This window comes from Capricornis sumatraensis, chromosome 2 (assembly GCF_032405125.1).
Source record: "Capricornis sumatraensis isolate serow.1 chromosome 2, serow.2, whole genome shotgun sequence".
NCBI classification, from domain to species: domain Eukaryota; kingdom Metazoa; phylum Chordata; class Mammalia; order Artiodactyla; family Bovidae; genus Capricornis; species Capricornis sumatraensis.
The window spans coordinates 166096514-166117372 of record NC_091070.1 but is presented as its reverse complement, the minus strand read 5'-3'; the positions used below and the strand labels follow the sequence as shown (position 1 = coordinate 166117372).

The window sequence follows — 20859 nt, the reverse complement described above, 5'->3', positions numbered from 1 at the left end:
ATCCCATGGACTGCAACATGCAGGACAGGGAAGCCTGCAGGCTCCCGGAGTTTACCCCAACTCATGTCCATTGAGTTGGTGATGCCATCCAACTTCTCATCCTCTGTTGTCCCCTTCTCCTTCTGCCTTCAAACTTTTCCAGCATCAGGGTCTTTTCCAATGAGTTGGTTCTCATCATCAGGTGGCCAAAGTATTGGAGTTTCAGCTTCAACATCAGTCCTTCCAATAAATATTCAGGACTGATTTCCTTTAGGATGGACTGGTTGGATCTCCTTGCAGTCCAAGGGACTCTCAAGAGTCTTCTCCAACTCCACAGTTCAAAAGCATCAATTCTTTGGCGCTCAGCTTTCTTCACAGTCCAAATCTCACATCCATACATGACTGCTGGAAAAATCATAGCTTTGACTATATATATGGACCTTTGTTGGCAAAGTAATGTTTCTGCTTTTTTAAAATGCTGTCTATGTTGGTCATAACTTTTCTTCCAAGGAGCAAGCGTCCTTTAACTTCATGGCTGTAGTCACCATCTGCAGTGATTTTGGACCCCCCAAAATAAAGTCTCTCACTGTTTCCCCATCTATTTGCAATGAAGTGATGGGACCGAATGCCATGATCTTAGCTTTCTGAACGTTGAGTTTTAACTTTTTCACTCTCCTCTTTCACTTTCATCAAGAGCCTCGTCAGTTCTTCTTCACTTTCTGCCATAAGGGTGATGTCATCTGTGTATCTGGGGTTATTGGTATTTCTCCTGGCAATCTTCCAGCCTGTGCTTCATCCAACCTGGCAGTTCACATGATGTACTTTGCATATAAGGTAAATAAGCAGGAAGAAAATATGCAGACTTGACGTACTACTTTCCTGATTTGGAACCAGTCTGTTGTTCCATGTTCAGGTTTAACTGTTGCTTCTTGACCTGCATACGGATTTCTCAGGGTCTTAGGAAGCATCACTACAAACAAAGCTCATGGAGGTGATGGAATTCCAGTTCAGCTATTTCAAATCCTAAACGAAGATGCTGTGAAAGTGCTGCACTCAATATGCCAGCAAATTTGGAAAACTGAGCAGCAGCCACAGGACTGTGAAAGGTCAGTTTTCATTCCAATCCCAAAGAAAGGCAATGCCAAAGAATGCTCAAACCACCGCACAATTGCACTCATCTCACAGGCTAGCAAAGTAATGCTCAAAATTCACCAAGCCAGGCTTCAACAGTACATGAACCATGAACTTCCAGATGTTCAAGCTGGATTTAGAAAAGGCAGAGGAACCAGAGATCAAATTGCCAACATCCACTGGATCATTGAAAAAGCAAGAGAGTTCCAGAAAAACATCTACTTTCGCTTTACTGACTACACCAAAGCCTTTGACTGTGTAGATCACAAATGTATTACTCTTCCATAAAATGTTGGCTTTCGGTCATCTTTGTGTGTGTGTTTTCTCTGCCTATGATTAATTTTTCTCTAAATAAGAATTCTTTACATTTAAGGGATACAGATAGAGAACTATATATCCCTCTGTGGAGTGAGGTGTATCAAAAGTAAACATAATCAGATGAAAAGACGAATGTCTTGTAGAGACAAGAGGGAATGGAAAGTATAGCTCAAATTGTATTAAATTTCAGTAACTAAGGTGTTACAAGTTAGATTTCTTCATTAACTGACATTTTTCTAGTTATATAGCTACAAAGTTAGAACTTTACTAAAGGTAAATATATGTACACATTATATAACATTCTAAGACTAGAAACATGAGTTTAGGTTTGAGAAGAACAAACAGCGATACTATACATTTTCTGGGAGGTTTTAATTTCTTGAATATATTGTAATGATATAATCCAATAAAATTTTTTGCTGCAAACAATCCAGATAAAATTATAGTTCAACAGAAACAGAATTATTTTCTCATATTTTACATCATGTATGGCCTTGTAAAGTTTGATTCACTACATTTGCATGATCCAGATTCATGTGTGAGATTTAAATGGTCACATTTGAGATTCCTGTGGAAATATCAGTGGCATTCTAGGTTGAAGACTGGGATTTTAACCTTCCCTTTATCTTAAATGTGTGACTCTGGAATAGCCCTTCACTTCCCCTGGTTATAACAGGAGAATATAATCTTACTTATTTAGGTAAAAGAGAAAACACTGTGAACTCTAGGTACATAAGACAGGATAATTTCTCTGATACAGACATTTCAATGAGAAGTTCTCTTTGAACATTATCTCCTGACTTATCATGTGTGTTAATAATAACATTGCTAGACTTCTCCTTAGCTCACTGATGAGAACTTTACTGGGGCTGATCTAAAGCTTTAGTGTGATTGGACGTCTCTCATTTAACTATGAAAGGTAGAAGCGGTACCTTACCCCTGCCCATGCTGCATGTTTAATCCTGAGCTCATCCCATATCTAGTCCTGGCTATGTGATCAAACTCTCAGGGGCCTCAATTCATCCATTAATTTTATACATAATTATCAATTATAATCATACTAGCTACTGGTAAACTAGACAAATTTTAGAAACCATGATTAAGATAATTCATAATTTGTTTTCAAAGTTAAAGTCTTTGGTTCCAGAGAAAACTCTGTCTCTGAAAACTGTTCATCTTTTTAAATTTCTACAGTTTTCTATAATTTTTTTCTCAGACTATAGTATCTGATAAATCAAATGTGTGACCAAAATACAATAGAATGACATTAAAAAATCTAGATACTCTCTCACAATACTTTACTTAGGAATTGAACTGCAATTACTCTTATCCCCCCAGAAGACATTGTAGTTACTTCTAAATAGGTCAGGGTTCAAAGAAACTGAATGCAGATCTTAAATGTGACAAACTTTTGGTGGGCAGCAGCAGTGTTGTAGAGTGAACATTATTAGTGTTCACAAGCAATGCCTATCTGAACACTTTCCAGGAAAACATGGGGGCCCTCTCAGAGTGCATGTTTATAAAAGCATTACATCTGGTGATACTAATGGTAATTTTCTGGAGTGAATATATCACTTTAAAGTGTAAGCATTTATTCTGTTATTTGCCACCTTGCTAGATCTCATAACATCACAATTTTTTCTTTTTTGTAAACTGATATTCTTCATCTTATATTCTTGGATAAATATACCATAGTAACTGATACCATACTAGAGAATTAAAAGAATTAATGAAGATTCTGAAAGTATTAACAACGGGGGTACAATCGACCAACAGAATTTGATTTGGATATTATTTAATCTGTGGAGGTATAAGCAATAAAATATAGGTACAAATTTTAAGATAGGTAGCTGAACTTACCTATGCAGGTGGTTCCATCATTAGTAATAAACTTGTCCTCGTTGCTGCTGGATCTGAAACCAGGTGCACACATACAGTAATAACTTCCCTGTGTGTTCGTACAGTTAGCATTTTCACCACAGGATTGCGTTAAATTTCCACACTCATTATCATCTGTGGACATATCAATTTAAAACATTATTTTTGTAGAATTGAGATGAATTCCTAACATTTTCCATCAGTTTTGGGGAATTTTCCCTGTTAAATAGTATAAGGTATGTGATATTATTTCTAAGAAAAGTTGACAATAAGAATTCACATTACATACTTGATTAGTCTTGTTTAAATGTAAAACCTTTGAAGTTACAAAGCAAGGTAGAAATTCTTACTGCAAAAGCACTAAACATAGCTATTGAATTTTATTGGATTATTTTTCAAATGTTTACATAGAATTTAAATATCACAATGTTAATGAATATCTTATTGGTGAACTCACAATACTCAGTCAATAATCAGTCACAATAATATTCACAATAATCAGTCAAAAGCATACCATAAGTTAAAAATGAAAAATCAGAGATTAGGCATTGATTTTTTAAATCATATATCATTTATTTTTGTTACTTACTCTCAAGAAGAATTTTGTGTTATCAGGTTTGTATCCCTTCATTTGTTGATATATGTATTTGTTACCATATACATTGTGTGATATATGAAAGAGTACACAAACAGAAAAAAATAACATCATGATCCATAGCCGTTACCCTTATATTCTTATAATGTAATTTATCAGAGAAGATACATAGGTTCATAAACCTTTTTTTTTAATTAGAAAGCAGATTTATATTACCTGTCCAATGAACGAAATAAAAAATAAATGGTTCTCAGAAGTAATTACGATTGGTTGGAGGAGACATTAGATCCCCTCATGTGCTGAATTGTGTGTCCCAAAAAGATATACTCAAGTCCTAATCTCCAGTATCTGTGAGTGTGACCTTACTGGGAAATGGGGCTTTTGCAGATATAATCAAGTTAAGATGAGGGTATACTAAATTAGGTGGGGCCCAAGAGTGGTGTCCTTATAATACATTATAATATAATATAATGGTGTCCTTAGAAAATTCAGAAATGGTGCCATAGAGGACAAGGCTATGTGAAAACAGTGGCAGAGACTGAAGTAATGTAGATGCAAGCCAAGGAGTCCCAAGGACAGCTAGCTAGAAGCTAGAAAGACATAAGCAAAGATTCTTCTCTAGGCCCTACAGAGAGTGTGGAGCTTCCAACCCCAGGATGTCAGACTTCTTTCCAGAACTAGAGAGGACAAACCTGTGTTATTTCAAATCACGGAGTTTGTGCTAATTTCTTACTGCAGCCCTAGGGGACTAATAGACCCAAACTGGCTAGTCTCCAAGGTAGATAAGTACTGATTAGACAGAGAGAAGCAAAGCAATTAAAAGGAAGGTAAAATCAGGGGCAAACATTCAAACATAAGGGTGACTGGGATATTTCTGAAGGCTGAGGGAAGCCTAATCAGTGGGCCCAGGGAGAAGTCATAGGGGAACAGTTGTATGAATTGAGTTTGGAAAATGTCTTGAATTTTTATTCTCCATTTTAATCAAACCAGGGTTAATTTGGGGGCTTCCCCGGTAACTCAGCTGGTAAAGAATCTGCCTGCAATGCAGGAGACGCCAGTTCAATTCCTGGGGCGGGAAGATCCCCTGGAGAAGGGATAGGCTACCCACGCCAATATTTTTGGGCTTCCCTGGTGGCTCAGACAGCAAAGAATCTTCCTGCAATGCAGGAGCCACAGGAGCTGTGGGTTACATCCCTAGGTCGGGACGATCCCCTAGAGGAGGGCTCATATACATATACAATGTGCCTATGAGGCAGGCATTATTGCTATTTTCAAATAAAAAAACCTAAAGTATAAAAAGCTAGATTAACGTGATCAATGGCACACAGGTAAGTGGCAAATTTTGACTAAAGCCTTAGGTATTCTGACCGTCAAAGAGATCTCATTCTTAAGTACTATCCTATAAAGAGTTCATAATAGCTATTATTTATCGAGTGTTTGTTGTGTGCTAGACACTGTGATCGGAGAAGGCAATGGCACCCCACTCCAGTACTCTTGCCTGGAAAATCCCACAGACAGAGGAGCCTGGTGGGCTGCAGTCCATGGGGTCGCTGAGGGTCAGGCACAACTGAGCGACTGCAGTTTCACTTTTCACTTTCATGCATTGGAGAAGGAAATGGCAACCCACTCCAGTGTTCTTGCCTGGAGAATCCCAGGGACAGGGGAGCCTGGTGGGCTGCCCTCTATGGGGTCGCACAGAGTCGGACACGACTGAAGTGACTTAGCAGCAGACACTGTGATAGGAAGATTACCATAAAATGGAAATACATTGTGACCACCTCAAAAGGTTGTTAAGAGATTACAAGGAGTTCATGAGCAGACGGTGCTTACAGCAGTGCCTAGCATGTAGTATGCAATATACAGGTATACTATTTTCTATATACTCTTATTATTATTTAAGTTACTAGAAATATGATCCAGTTACACTCCACTTAAAATTCTTAATAGCTACTCAGCCTTTAATATGTAACATAAGTCCTTCATAAGTGACAGAGACTTATCCCTTCTCATGAAGAAGTGAGCTTCCAAAGTCTGGAAATAAGTTTAAGTTGCTTATCCTTAGATATGTATAATAAAAAATATATCCTTAAAGAATCTATAAGAAAGATCTCAAAAAGTACAAATTCCATTAGTATATGGATAGAATATATCCATACTAAATACAAAGAAGAAAGATCAAAATTTGTTTCCTTATAACATTTTTACAAATTCCAATAATACAGTTCATGATAATTTATTGAAAAGCCACTGGAAAAAAGAAAATAAAACCTATTTGTAATTTTATTACATGAAGATAACCACTCATTCTTTGAGGCACCTCCATTTTAAAGATAATTCAGATTATGTAGACTCTCCACTTCTTTTGTATATGGCTTTATATAGTACTTTATTTTAAAGTTTTAATATTAACTTTATTTTGCTAAAGAATATTCCATGTTCTTAAAAGTCATTGAAAACATCAATAAAATGATATTATTTCATTTTGACATAGAAAAAAAAATACAACTTACTTATAATATATCTCTGAAATAGACTTTCAAATATTTGAGACCTGACCTTGACTGTTACCCATGAGGTTCCAAGCTTAACAAGTGTAACACCTTTATTACTCTCAGAATGACCTTCAATTCAGGCCTATCTCCTACAGTGAACTGTAGGACCCTGTGTCAAATTCATTTCCTAGGCCTGAGTCAGGCCTGTCTCTACAACAAAAGTGGCAGGCTCTTTGCTCCGAACATAGGCCTGAACCTCTACTTTCCTCACAGGACCATTTCATTTGTGTATAACCAGTTAATAAGAAAAACTTGTCAAGTCTATGAGAAGCAAGATCATTCTCTCCAAAGCCTAGGGAAAAGCTAGGCCAGGCCTCACACCTAGTATGTTCTTCATGTTAAGACTTCAGGCCTCTTTTCATTTCTCCATAGGCACCTCTCTGATTTTGGGTTCAATTCCATTGTTTCCTCGAAAGTTCTAATTTTCAGTATGTGGTCTGATTTACTCTAAAGTGAGTAAAAAGCTAGAGTACCAAGAGAAGAGTTTTGATGCTCCCCCTAGAAGCTTCCCTGGTGGCTCAGACGATAAAGCATCTGCCTCCAATGCAGGAGACCTGGGTTTGATCCCTGGTTCGGGAAGATCCTCTGGAGAAAGAAATGGCAACCCATTTCAGTACTCTCGCCTGAAAAATCCCATGGATGGAGGAACCTGGTAGGCTACAGTCCATGGGGTCACAAAGAGTTGGACACGACTGAGCAACTTCTCTTTCTTTCTTTAGAGGCCAACAACTTGGAGACATGTAAATACAAAGACTGAGTTCTCAGAAGCTTGGTTAGCCCAGGCAGATGAGTGACTTCAAGTCTGACTCCATCAGGAGCCAGACAATAGAAGGAAGTATGGCTTATGATACAGGGAAGCACACAAATCTCCTAAAGGATTTAAATTTTCAAAAATTTGAAAATCATATTTAAAATTTTTTTTCAGATTTAGCATTTGGCTAGGCATTTGTCACCCCTAAATTAAAGCATATAAATGTTAAGGGAGTTAAGTAAATTTGCTGAAAATATGATAATAAAGTAAGAGAAATAGAAAGGCCGTCATAGAAAATGTTGAAGAGTTAATACTTTATTAACATGTGTGTATTAATTATTAATTTATCTATTCTGTACACAGATGTATTATATAACTTTAGATGACTATATGCACACATATACTCAGAAAGAAAACATATGTGTCTATAAATTCATTCAAAATAAATTAGACTAGTTTATTAAAATTACCTGAGAGCATGTCACAAATTGACATAGAAGTATCTAAATCAACTTGAAGAAAACTACTTCATACACATTGGATTTGACTCAATCATTCAGTTACTCAAATATTTATGGAACTTCCCAGTTCCCAAATGTGAATATATCCACATTGGGAAATAAGTTAAAATTAATCAAAAAGTCAGGATCTGTGCCCTGCTGTCAGAGTTCACATTCTAAAGCAAGTTAACATAGAAGCATGTAATTGAGTTCTTATTAAAATAAAAGTTTCAATTTTTATCTCAAAATTTGACTCCTTTCACAGCATACTGGGAAAAGTTTATATTAACTTTAAAAGGAATTGTGCTCTCGGATCAGTTATTGGTAATATAGAAAATGATGAAGATTGCATCCCCTGTGGTCTATAGCTGCAAAAATGATATGCAGAAATACAGAGGAAAAGAATTCGCTAGGTCTGAGTTATTGGTCAGAGTCCAAGAAAATGAGCCACTTTATACCACCTGATTGTTTCTGAAAACAAATTAATGTACCAATATATTATTTGATTTCAATTTATTTTCAAGTTTTGGGTAACACATTAACCAGAAGAAAAAAACAAAACCAAATAAAAAACAAAGATTCACACTGATTTTTGTGTTTCTCTCTACTATGTAGTCTTGAGCACTTGACCTCTTATTCTTATCAAGAATTTGGAAATAAAAACAGTTTCTAATCTATCTCCCAATCTTCTGGGCTGGATATATGATATAGGTGAATTCCCTAAATGGTCTGATTCCAATCTTGTTCCTTGAAATACCACTTATCTGAAAGTAACCTCTTCTCTTCCCCCAAGAGAGTAGAGATGGGCAAAAAATTATCTTTGTGAAGTAATATATAAATTTGAATTATTTAAATAGCTTTAAATTTCCAGTGTCTAACATAACAAAAATTAAGTTTCAAGGAGAAAACTTATTTGAATGAGTATAATATAAGAAAATATACAACTGTTTCTTTTGTACTCTTATCTCCATTGTTTATATCAATATATCAGTTTAGTCACTCTCTGTGATGCTATATCTAATTTCTTGTGGGATTATAAAATAAATATTTAGGCTAGGATGTCACTTGAAAAATTCATTTTAACACAATTATAGAGAAGACACATTATTTAAAAATGATCAAAAAATGTTAATAAGGAGAAATATTTGGCATTCTTTCAGCAGAAATTCTTACTGGCTCATGTTTAACACAGCAAGCTGAGCACTACAAGAACAAAGACACACACCTAACATATAACAACACGATCCATGGCTGCTGGAGCAGACAGACAAAACCTCAAATTATTAGCATGTGTTATATATAGCAAATTAACAAGGTATTTAGCCGTATACTGATAACTCAGAGGAGCAATGGTTTCCTTAGCAAGTTTTCAGGATAAAAGGGGGAAGGTTATTCTCAGAGAAGGTTTAGAAAAACAACAGATGATTAAGCCAAGCATTGAAGTATAAGAATTAACACAAACAAAAGGGGCTCCAACAATCCATTCAGAAGAAGGAAAGAACTCATGCAAATGCCTGAAGCCTGCAGAAGAGAACAACTATGAGGCTGCCCAGGTGGCTCAGTGTTTAAAAATCTGTTTACCAGTTCACGAGAATCAAGAAAGGTGGGTTCGATCCCGGGTTTGGGAAAATCCCCTGGAGAAGGAAATGGCAACCCACTCCTGTATTTTTGCCTGGGAAATCCCATGGACAGAGGAGCCTGGCAGGCTACAGACCATGGGGTTGCAAAAGGGTTGAACAGCGAATAAAGAACATATTGTGGAACACTGGGTATGATGGTAGAGACTGTAGGGCAAGATTCTATGCAGATATGTATGGTCTAAAGTGGGAAAACGCTTGCTAAACATTTTGGACTAAATTCAGTGGGTAAAGGATGAACATCAGCAGATTTTATGTAGTAGAGAAATTTTATTTGATTTGATCTCAAAACAATTTTTGAAACATAAGGAAAATGAGGTAAGACCCAGGTAAATCTGCTAAAACACTGAAGACATGAAAAAATAAACATGGGCAAGAAGAAATTAGTAAAGTGGTTAGATCAGATACGTTTAAGTGTTAAAAGTCAGTCATCTGGGGACGGAAAGGAAAGTGGGTAGGATTCAGCTAGATTAGGCATACACTGGAAACTGTCATCTGGATGACTACCATCTGATCTTCATATTCTTTTTTTTTACTTATGCAGCTTCAAAATTTTTCACAGTAAAATAATTTTAAATTATTAGTGTGGCTTGGAGACTAACTGGATATGAGTTAGTTGGACAGAGGAAGCAAGGATGAACCGCAGGTTCTGATTTGGAGGGATCTGGCAGGTATATTGATTCACAAGGACAGAGAGAAGCATAGGAGGAGAAGCTTTGTGGCTAAGAGCAAGTTCATTTTTGGACGGGGGAGACTGAGTTGCCGTTAGGACATCTGGATGGGAGTATCCACAACTGGGTACTGAACAGTGAAGCCATAACTTGCTTAATCACAAGCTGGAGCTAAAGGCTCCCTACTTTTCTTCTAGAGGATGGGTCAGAAGCAGGAGCCTGGCAATTACTGGCTCCAGCACTCTCGCCTGGAAAATCCCATGGACGGAGGAGCCTGGGAGGCTGCATGCAGTCCATGGGGTCGCTAAGAGTCGGACATGACCGAGCGACTTCACTTTCAGTTTCACTTTTCACTTTCATGCATTGGAGAAGGAAATGGCAACCCACTCCAGTGTTTTTGCCTGAAGAATCCCAGGGACGGGGGAGCCTGGTGGGCTGCCGTCTATGGGGTCACACAGAGTCGGACACGACTGAAGCGACTTAGCAGCAGCAGCAGCAGCAGCAGTGCAGGTGGCAAGCTTGCTGTCTCCTTTGCACTCATCTCTAGATGGATCCTTTTCCTGACTCCTCCTGCTTTGATCTCAGTAGTTTCAATGAACTCTGCCTTGGCATTATCACACTCCCTTGTTGTCCTTTTTTCTTTCTTCCGTTGTTGCTGTTGTTGTTGCTGTGTTTTTGTATGCATCTACTTACTTGAGTTTGCTTCCTTAGGATGTGAGAGTAGGTAAAAAGGACTAAGGGAGTCCCTTAACCTGTGTTTGGTCTCAGTGTTGACTAGAAAATTCCTTGGGGTTTCACGTGATTCAGTCCAGCCTATCAGAAAACTACATAGGGCTTTAACGTAACGCATAACCATCAACCATAGGTTAGTTGAGTGCTAACTAAGCTTCCCGAAAACATATGCCAGAAATATCTCCTCTCAATATGTTTTCTGGAAGCTTACTTAGCACTCAACTAACCTATGGTTGATGGCTAGTTACTTGTTTATTGTGGACTTGTATTAAAAACTAGATCAGCATGATTTGTACCTCATAATCTTAAAGAAGAGAGAAAATATTTTTCAAGTATTCTGTTAGATGGCTCATTTTAGTTTATTTAATAATTATAATAACACAGTGATTGATATGATCCTTATTCTACTTACTAGAAAATTAAAGCTGAGATGGGTTAAATCATGCTAGTTTAGAGAATCTGCTGTACATGGTTTTTATATTAATATTTAAGATTGCCTGAATCTAAAAACCAAGCTATATCTTTGTATTGTAGGGTGAGGTGTATTTTGTAAAGTGTACTTCTAAACAAGTCATAAGTAGTGGGTATCTAATTCTCTAAATTCAAGAGTGATACTGTAGGAATGACACATTTTACAATTATACAATTATATTACTTCTGTATAATAAAGTGGAACTTTACTGGTTTTATAAGTCACTGGCATTACAGAATATGAACAAGATTTTAGTTTATATTCCATTTTTCAATCAACTGACCATGGGGTGGGGGGTAATTTAGCAAGTGAAAATATTCCCCTTTCTTTTTCTAGCACTTGAAATATGATTGGCTGGGCTCAAATTGATTATAACAACTTGAAAGCCAGAGAACTTTTAACAGCAGCATCCCTCTTACACACATTTTCCCTCTGGACACGATTGCCAGGATTGCTCCGTAAATTTGAACACTAAAATGACTATAACCATTATGTGATTTCTTGTGAAACAGGCCCTCTAAGTCAAAGGTGGAGCAATGCAGAAGCTTTCTTCCCCCCCTATTTCTCCCAAAGGCAGCCTACTGGGCTCATTTGTTTTCAGTAACACTGGTAATTCTCTTCTCATATCTAGCGCTCTCTAATGAACTTAGAAAAATCTTCCTTACGAGTCCCCTCAATTATAGACTTTCTACAGTTTATATTTTTCTGGGGAATATGAAGGTAAACATATAGTTATGAGCTAAGGGGGAGGAAAAGGTCAGCAGAAGAGAAAGGAAAAGAGCAGAGCTGCAATGAAACTAGAATGAGTTCAGTCAGTCAAGAAAAGTAATGGAGCTATTGTTTTCACACTGGAACTGTCATTACCAACCATTCTACAAGACAAGGAAAGGTATCAAAGAAGAGACATGGAATTATACCTTTTTCCCCTCTGGGAATGTCTTCTACACCTGAATCTTAAGTGCAGCCCAGACTACAAGTATGATATACACATAAACCACCCCTCCACATGAACATACTGATATTTGCAGAATAGTTAAGAAGATTGAGAAAAAAAATAAATTCAATACTGAAGATATACTTCAGTGCATTACTTTACCACTGTTGACTATAAAACACATAGTATAGAATGTACATTTCCCATAGTCATAAAATTAGTAAGTCTGATTTACTAAAAGGAAAGTCAGATACATCAACTGCAAAATATTAGAATTTATCATGGTAAAGACAGTAGAATTACACAAAAATAAAGTGTTCATGATGGGTATTTAGTATTAAAAACAAACATTCAGTAGAAATTTGTTTGTTAAATTGTTTGAAGCAAGAAGTAACGCTTGAAAATTTTCTGAAAGGAAAAGTGTGCCTTTGACTATGGATCATATTTTGCAAAGGCTATATAAACCAGAAAAGAAAGATATGTAGGAGGGTGTCTGTTGCTCTTTTTGCATTTACTTATTTTCTGAGGGAAAGAACTTAAGAAAATATTCTAATTTTATTCTACTGTCATCTTTTCTGTCCTCTCTTTCCCATAATTGTTAAAACACACATTTTAGAACAAACAAGCAAAACTGAGTATAAGAAGAATAGGCAAATAGGAGAAAAACAAACCATTTTATTTCTCTAGACACTGGAAACCACTTCTCTTGTTCATTTGATACAAATGGTGGGATGAAAATCCTCATACATATATTTCAAATTATAAATCAATTATTTTGAAATTTTTTCATTTCACTGTATCTATCAATTCTAATAGTAAAAATGAATGATACTCACATATAGTCCTTCTGGTGCAGTTGTGATGGTTATGAAACACTTTTAAAGAAAATAACTTTATTGATTTTTGTTTCTAATCATTAAATAATATATATTCAAGGGGAAAATCAAATCCATGACAGAGATATCTTGCAAACTTGAAACTGAGTCCCCTTAAAACTGAGTTCCCCTGCAGAATTTGCAATAAATCTCTCTATCCCCCTTCTCTATAACACTGTCTTGTTCTGCCCCTGTTCTCCTTAGGATTGACATGTATAAAAGAAAACAGGGAATGTGAACCAAGAAGGACTGTGCAGGGGGCCTTTTTAGGTACAGCAGCCCGCAGTATCCCTGTTTCTTTTTGTAGAGAGAAGGTTTTAGTCTCCTAGTTCTTCCCCAAGTTCTAAGGAGCAGATTCAAGCACTTAAGGATACAACAATAAGTCATAGGACTTAGTTCCTCCAGAACGGACACAGACAATAATCTGAATCTTATCTTTGAGTGGTTCTGAAGAAACTAAGACCTTCCACACATTGGAGGATGGTGACTGCCTGCTAACTACAGAACATAGACCCAGAATGGTTCTGACCGAAGGGCTGGTGATTAAGATTCCTGAAACATCACCCTGCCACCTCACCACCAACCAAGCAGAAGAAGGTTCATGAGCTGAGCACGCATCCCTGTTCTCCTTGGTTGGTGCACTCCAATAAATGCTGTACTTTCTTTCACCATAAGTTAGTAGATTGGCTTTGCTGCACTTTAGGTAAGCAGATCTAAGTTTCGTTCAGTAACAAGCTCTCAGTTGCTAAAGAATTTACCAGTTTACAAAGAAAAACAATTAGAATAGCATCAGAATCTTGCTAACATAATTGAGAGACTATAAAGTACTATGTGTAAGTCACTGAGATAAAATGACTGCGAGACCAGTTCTGTAATTCTCTAACCAGACAAATAAATCTGAAAACATTTATAAAAACATGGATTCAAAGAGTAGGTCACCCATACATTCTGTGAAGAAAGCATTCAAGATACCTCCTGAATCAAATAATAATGAATTTAGAAGACAGATGTCAACAAGGGAAAATGAGATGGAGGTGTAACAATGTCGTAGACAATAAATTCTGCAATATGTAAATTCAAATGAATAATGATTATGATTATGAATGTGTAATATACAAGATAATAAGGATTCCTATAAAAATTTACTGAAAGAAAACCTAATAAATAGCCGGGATATAGTGGGTTCATAGAGTACATATTACTTTGGTCAGATTGAGGACAGAGTACAATAGCAAGTAAAACACCCTGTAAAAAGGAAGTTTTGTTACCTGATTTTGGTAAAGTGCAATAATGTGAGTTTGATTGTGAGTAAGAACAGGAAATGGACTGAAAATTTGCAATTGAATTTTCATAAAAGAAAAAGTAAACTGATTAAATAAAAATTAAAAGAATGAATGAAACTATAAGTAAAAACAGCTAATGGAAATAATTTTGATGACATAAAAATATCGATCAAAAATATCAACTGCTATGCTAAGTGGAAAAGACTAATATTTCCCCATTAAAAGATACAGCTTGTTAGATTAGTTTCCAGATGAAATCCAGATCTATTCTGCTAATAATAAACACACAGTTTAAAGCAACCTTGAAAATAAATCGGAGGACAAAGAAAATAGGGATGGTACTTTTAATACTCCAAATACCCACATTACTAACAGTCTAATTTAATTCTTAATGAAACCTTATTTCCTTAATTTTAAGACATCATACATTTTATAACACTTTATTGATGTAATAAAATATTTTGGGGAAAAATTATCTTATCTACACTTACTGAAAGTTCAAAGTTCATTTGTCACACAGATACATAGACCTCTATCATAAAATTGGCTCTAATCCTTTTTAACATTATATTCTAATATAATTTGTAGTCACCTTTGGAATCCAACAGTACATACGTTATGATAATGTGATGTCTTCCTTAGGTTGATCTCTGTATTTACTGCATTAACGTGGCAGAAGTTATTAAAATACAAAAGCTGTCAAGAGGTTTGTCTGCTTTTTCTTTTTAGCTAAAGTAGGCTATTTTTTGTTTCTTGTTTCAATGTATTGAATAGCATTGAAAATTACATAACTTCTCAGCACTCAGCTTTGGTCTCTGACAGACAAGACTCCCCATGCCTGAGGAATATTTGTTCCTGATCCCTTCTTGTTTCAAAGCATTGAATAGCATTGAAAATTACATAACTTCTCAGCACTCAGCTTTGGTCTCTGACAGACCAGACTCCCCACGCCTGAGGAATATTTGTTCCTAATCCCCATGTTGGTTACATCAGCTTTCCTAAGCCTTGCTTATTTTACTATTGATTGCTAAAGATATGACTGTTACTATCTGAGCAAGAAATGGCAACAGACTTGAAATTTATTTCCCTATCAACTAGTTTATCTTGATGTCAAATTAACAATGAAAAATAGTATTTGTCTAAATTTCACATCTATCTCACCTTTTAATTTGGGCGAAGGCAAGAGTTTAATGCTCATTTTTCAAAATTCTCAATCTAATATACTTCTCCCTTATTTTTCAATTCTTTCATGCTAAATTAGGTTTCCTTATTATTATTTTTCATAATATATAATATAAAATAGTATTGCTGACAACAGTGAATTAAATTAGTTATCAACAGCATTAAATACTAACAAAATTTTTTAATTAAAATTATCCAAAGTTTTAGAAAACAAAACAAAACCAAAAACTTATAAATAATCCATAAGACAGAAGAAACCAGAAAGTTTAAGAAAAATTTTGTACCTTTTTCATAGTGGAAATGAGTACATAATTCACAAAAGAAACTCAAAATATATGATTTCAAATAAATATTTATCCATACTAATAAAGAAACTCAAAATAGCAAATGCAAGGTCAATTATCATCTATAAAATGTACAAGATATCTATAAAAATTCTTACCTTTTTTATTAAAGTTAGAGATTTGTTGTTATTTTGTGATCAATACATAGTTCTTAGTCATTGGTTATGACATTATCCCATGCTATATTCTTTATCTGTTACTAATAAAGTTTTGTAACCAGGACTGGGGCACAGGGTGGAAAAAGCAAAGACACATGAACATCTTCCATGACATCGTACTCCAATCCTGCTTTCACTCTCACTTTAGGATATGTTTTTATCTTGGGGAAAATGTCAGAACAGTCTTTGGATTGGTGGGCAACCTGTTATCGATTTTTTTTTAAATCACAATTTACAGAAGTAGTGGAATTCAACTTGTACTTCCTTTGATCTTATTGGTCTGAACTCATTTTGCATTACTTGAATACTTCAACTTTTAAATTCCCCATAACTGTAAATGAGAAAATAGAGGAACTTACAAGAATACTGAACCAGAGTTGGTTGTTATAGGAGCACTCACATATCCTGCTAATGGAAATACATTCAGTGTTAAATCAAGAGCCTGAAGAATGGCCAAATTTTTGCCTCAAGTATTTTCTTTGTAGGTGTTTATTCAAAGGTTCAAAGATACGGCTGAAGTTAGTTCAAATATATTCACTGAAGACATATAATGGTAAGAATAAGCAAGCACCTAAATGTCAATGCAGGAGACATGAGTTTGAGACACGAGTTCAATCCCTGGGTCAGGAAGATTCCCTGGAGAAGGAAATGGCACCCCATTTCAGTATTCTTTCCTGGGAAATCCCATGGACAGAGAATCCTCACAGGCTATAGTCCATGGGGTCATAAAAGAGTCAGATACAACTTAGCAACTAAACAGCAACAACAACAACAAAATACCCACTACAAACCTTTTGAATTATCTGATAATTTACAGCCATTCAAAATAGTGTTTGAAGAACACTGGCTAACTTTAGATAACATTCATAGTTTAGTAAGTGAACCATCCTGAAAAACACAATGATGAATCCTAACTCCTGTTGCTTACTAGTAAGTTGAAATATCTCTCATATTTTTTAAGAAAGATGCTTACCTGGAGGTATATCCTTATATGAATTATTTCACTGAAATAAAAATGTGGCTTTTTTTTTTAAGTATCTGCTTGTACCATGATTTTTTCCAAAACTTTACAAAAGTTATTCAGATTTTTTTAAAACTATACCTGTGCCCATGAGCACTTTATGATTTTACATATTATATGTTATAAATAATATCTAGAGTTTAAAATTATCATACAAATGCCATAATAAGTATTTAAATCAGGCTCCTGGAAACCATAAACCTTTGGAACAGACCATAAATCTCACAATGATACCTTGCTACTGAAACATCAGTTATTGCCCTGACATCCTTATTGAGTGATCTAACATATTTGCCTCTATCCCAGACCATATACATTGAAAAGCCAACTATGAATGGGGTGCAGAGTTAAATTTTGATATTGTCATAACTCTTCTACTTACTACGTTCTTCTTAAATTTTGCAATTTCTTTTCTTTTTTTTCCAGCCACCTATCCATAACTAGATATATTTATAAATATAGCAAAACAACATTTAATTAAAAACAATTTACCCTTCTCATTTACTGTGATTTGATATTTTTAATTCTGTATTATTTCAGTATGTTTTACAAAGCTGGTCATGATCTACTCCATTGATTTTGTGGCCCTTTAACTACATAAACTACAGTCTGAATAAGCACAGATGGCTCAAGTCACTTGATTCTGTTTAGTGTAAGTTCCACATTTCCTGACACCATGTACTGATGACCTACTGTATGCCAAAGGCCAAGCAATGTTTTTTACTGGCGGTCACAACAACCCTGAAGCCAGGCTGGGGCTGCAGATATGGCCTTTCTATGGCACCACTGTATATACACCTTTGATATGGTGCCATTGTACGTATTAGAAAGATGTGCCCTCCCTAGACAGACACATCTTGGTAGGCGTGAGAGTAGGTGAGTATCCGAACCTTTTGCAGCAATTTGTAAAAAGCATCCCCTTTCTGTATGAAAGCAGCCCTACATCTTGAACAGGGCCTGGATAGCAGAACATGGGCAGGACTTTAGATGACATTGCAATCAACATCTAATGCATCCCTAAAGTGCCTCAGTCAGCAAGCAGCCTTTGTCCTTCTCCCTAGAAATCACATTCACTCTCTGTGACATGCTTACATTTTTTTTTCTCCTACATCTTTGATTCTTCTCTGAATTTTAATTCAATAGCTACTAAATAGTCCTACATCTCTCTCAGCATTTCCCTATAGTAAATATAGAATATTTTCATTATCTCCTTTTTCAAAGACGAGAACCATTCTACCTCCCTCAAGTTCTTGAAATCTGCACTACTGTTTCAGGAGTGCTCCTGCAGACCTATGCTGAAGACAACTTTGATTCTTTTCTATCCCCTATCTTCTCCATCCAAGCATAAACTTTGTCATGACAATGTCAAGATGACATTTTTTATTTAAATATTTCCATAAATCATACTGAACATTCTTCAAAAATATGTAATTTATATCTATATAAAACATATATATGTATGTATAGTATACATAGTTTTTATTTTCTGAAAGAAAGAATACACAAATTTTATTTTAATAATATTTCCATCTTTCTGGTAACATATCCTTTCAAATCTGACTGATAACTCACTACATACAAAATAAAGTACAATAATGGTAAGGACATCATAAATCTAAGGCTAATAGAACAAATCAAATAACAAATTTTAAATAATACAAAATATGATGCCAAGATATTTTTCATGGGAAAAATGCCCACGTAAGCTTACCTTTTCTAAACAAAACTTGATATGCAAAACATGGCTTACATAAAAGCTTGTTTTCATATTTTATTATTATTAAAATATGGCTTCTGTATTTTATTATTGTAAGTTGATGAACCATCTACAAATATGTTGCCTGCTTTAAACTGTAAGATTCTCAAGGAAAGAGGCCATGTTTTTGATATTTATATTTTCAGTCAAGTGTACATATCTGGCGTATAGTAGACGCACATTAGATGCTTGCTCAATTAGAAGATCACAATATTGAGTCTTCTTGCTTGCTCCCAAATCAGAGTATTGGCAAACTGTTGAAAACTTAGTATGTGATTTGTAAGAGGTATAAATCATACCAGTGTTCACCCTGAAACAGATAGGTGCTGCTTGCTAGGCAACTCTTGATGCATGAGCTTTGCTCCAACCCCTCTCTGCTCCTTTGTATACCTCTGTCTGCCTTTCCTATCTGATCTCCAAATCCTAAAAGCCAGAAAAAAGGTAAGGACACTCTGCCTAGTTAGGAGTATTCTCACTCCCAGGGTGCTGCTGCCAAGATTATCTTCCTCTGCCTTTTGAAATCTCTTTAGTGAAATGGAAACCTCTAATTGAATTTGGATATTTGAAGTCTACTTTGGGATTGTGGAAAATGAACCTTGCACTCCTAGCCTTCATATTAGCAGGATTAAATATGACATTTGTTTATATTTTAAGACAAATCTGCCTTTATCCTGAAGCATGCTACAAAATGATTATCTTGTCTGGCTGGTCTCAAATCATCAGTCACTTAACTGTTTTACAGGATTTCTTAGTAAAAATGATAAAAATAAATTTACACATGATAAAATCTAAGGCCCAAAGAAATAATTAGAGTGTCTAAAGAAACACTGTTTTATGGTGCATATGATAAACATATAGACATTTCTTCAATTCTTAAAAGAGTTCATTGATTTAAGAAATTGTTGCTATTCAAAAAAAGGTGATAGTAATTTATAGCTATTTAAGTTGAAATGATACTAGGTGTAATCAAACATCACACTTCCAACCTTAACATAAATGCCTTAAGGGTCAGTTAGAAATTGCTTTCCACCATCAGTTTTGCAGCCTGAATACCACTGTTTAGGTACACTGAGCTGTGTGAAGATGTTTTAGCTAATAGCGCAGACCCTAGGAAAAGATGTGATGCCTTATTTTCCAGACCAGTGATCTGACCCAACATGGGATGGTAAAACTGATTCTATAACTTGAGATACGAATACTTGAGAGCAAAGGAGACTGATTCAAAAACTTTGTTCTACTTGGAAATAAATGTTCAAGATCAGAGTGATCCTCATATTACTATATAATGTACATTACTTTATCACTCTAGTGCCTTTCTCGCTCAGAGTATGCAGTTACTGAATTTTCTTAGGTTTAATAACATCTTTTTATGACAAGCCACTGAAGTCTTAGAGGTATCTTATTTTTATTTTAGACACTATTTCTGATCAAAGTATAAAGCAGAAAAGGTTGCAACAATAACCTTAGAATTAAGTTGTTTACATCCTCTTATATGATGCAAGAGTAAATGAAAACAGGAAAGACATTCTAGGCTGTTGGGATTAGGTTGTGTCCTTACTATCTACTTAAAATGTTTGTTTTCATGTTTATTTTTCTCCTACCACTACTGTTAGCAATGCCATTTCAAAAGCTAATAAATCTTTCATTTAAGTCCCTTCTTTTCTTTCTAAAATATTTCATCAATCATAGTACAGCTGTGCTCTATCATGGGGTAGTTGCAAATTGGCATGCGAAAAATGGATCTGCATGTTATCCCCCTTATCTCAACCTGGAGAAAAGATGACAGCCAATTTATTAGTTGAGATATTGTTAAGCTCATCAAATAAAATACTGCTTTCCGCATCTGTGATGTTTTATGTAACAGTATCAAAATTGTCTCTTTCAAAGCCCACTTAAAGATAGTTGTGATAGCAGTTAGTTATGCCTAATGCCTTTGTTGTATAGACGTTGAAAATGGGGACTTCTCAGTTCTGGCTAAATGATTCCTGCTAGATATTCTGGAAGACAAAAGACATGTAATCAGAATGCAATTTTGTTTGTTGATGTTAAAAAGTATGAAGAGTTTTCGGGAAGATAGACCTTATTTACAA

General features: G+C 35.4%; 1 protein-coding gene across 2 annotated transcripts in view; it reads right to left on the bottom strand.

The window, feature by feature from the left end:
* Positions 1-20859, bottom strand: part of ADGRL4 (adhesion G protein-coupled receptor L4) — a 138596-nt gene that overhangs the window by 61945 nt on the left and 55792 nt on the right. For both annotated transcript variants that reach the window (XM_068963952.1, XM_068963951.1), the window contains exon 3: positions 3289-3441. In XM_068963952.1, the coding sequence (XP_068820053.1) occupies positions 3289-3441 (153 nt within the window). The remainder of the gene's footprint in view (positions 1-3288; positions 3442-20859) is intronic.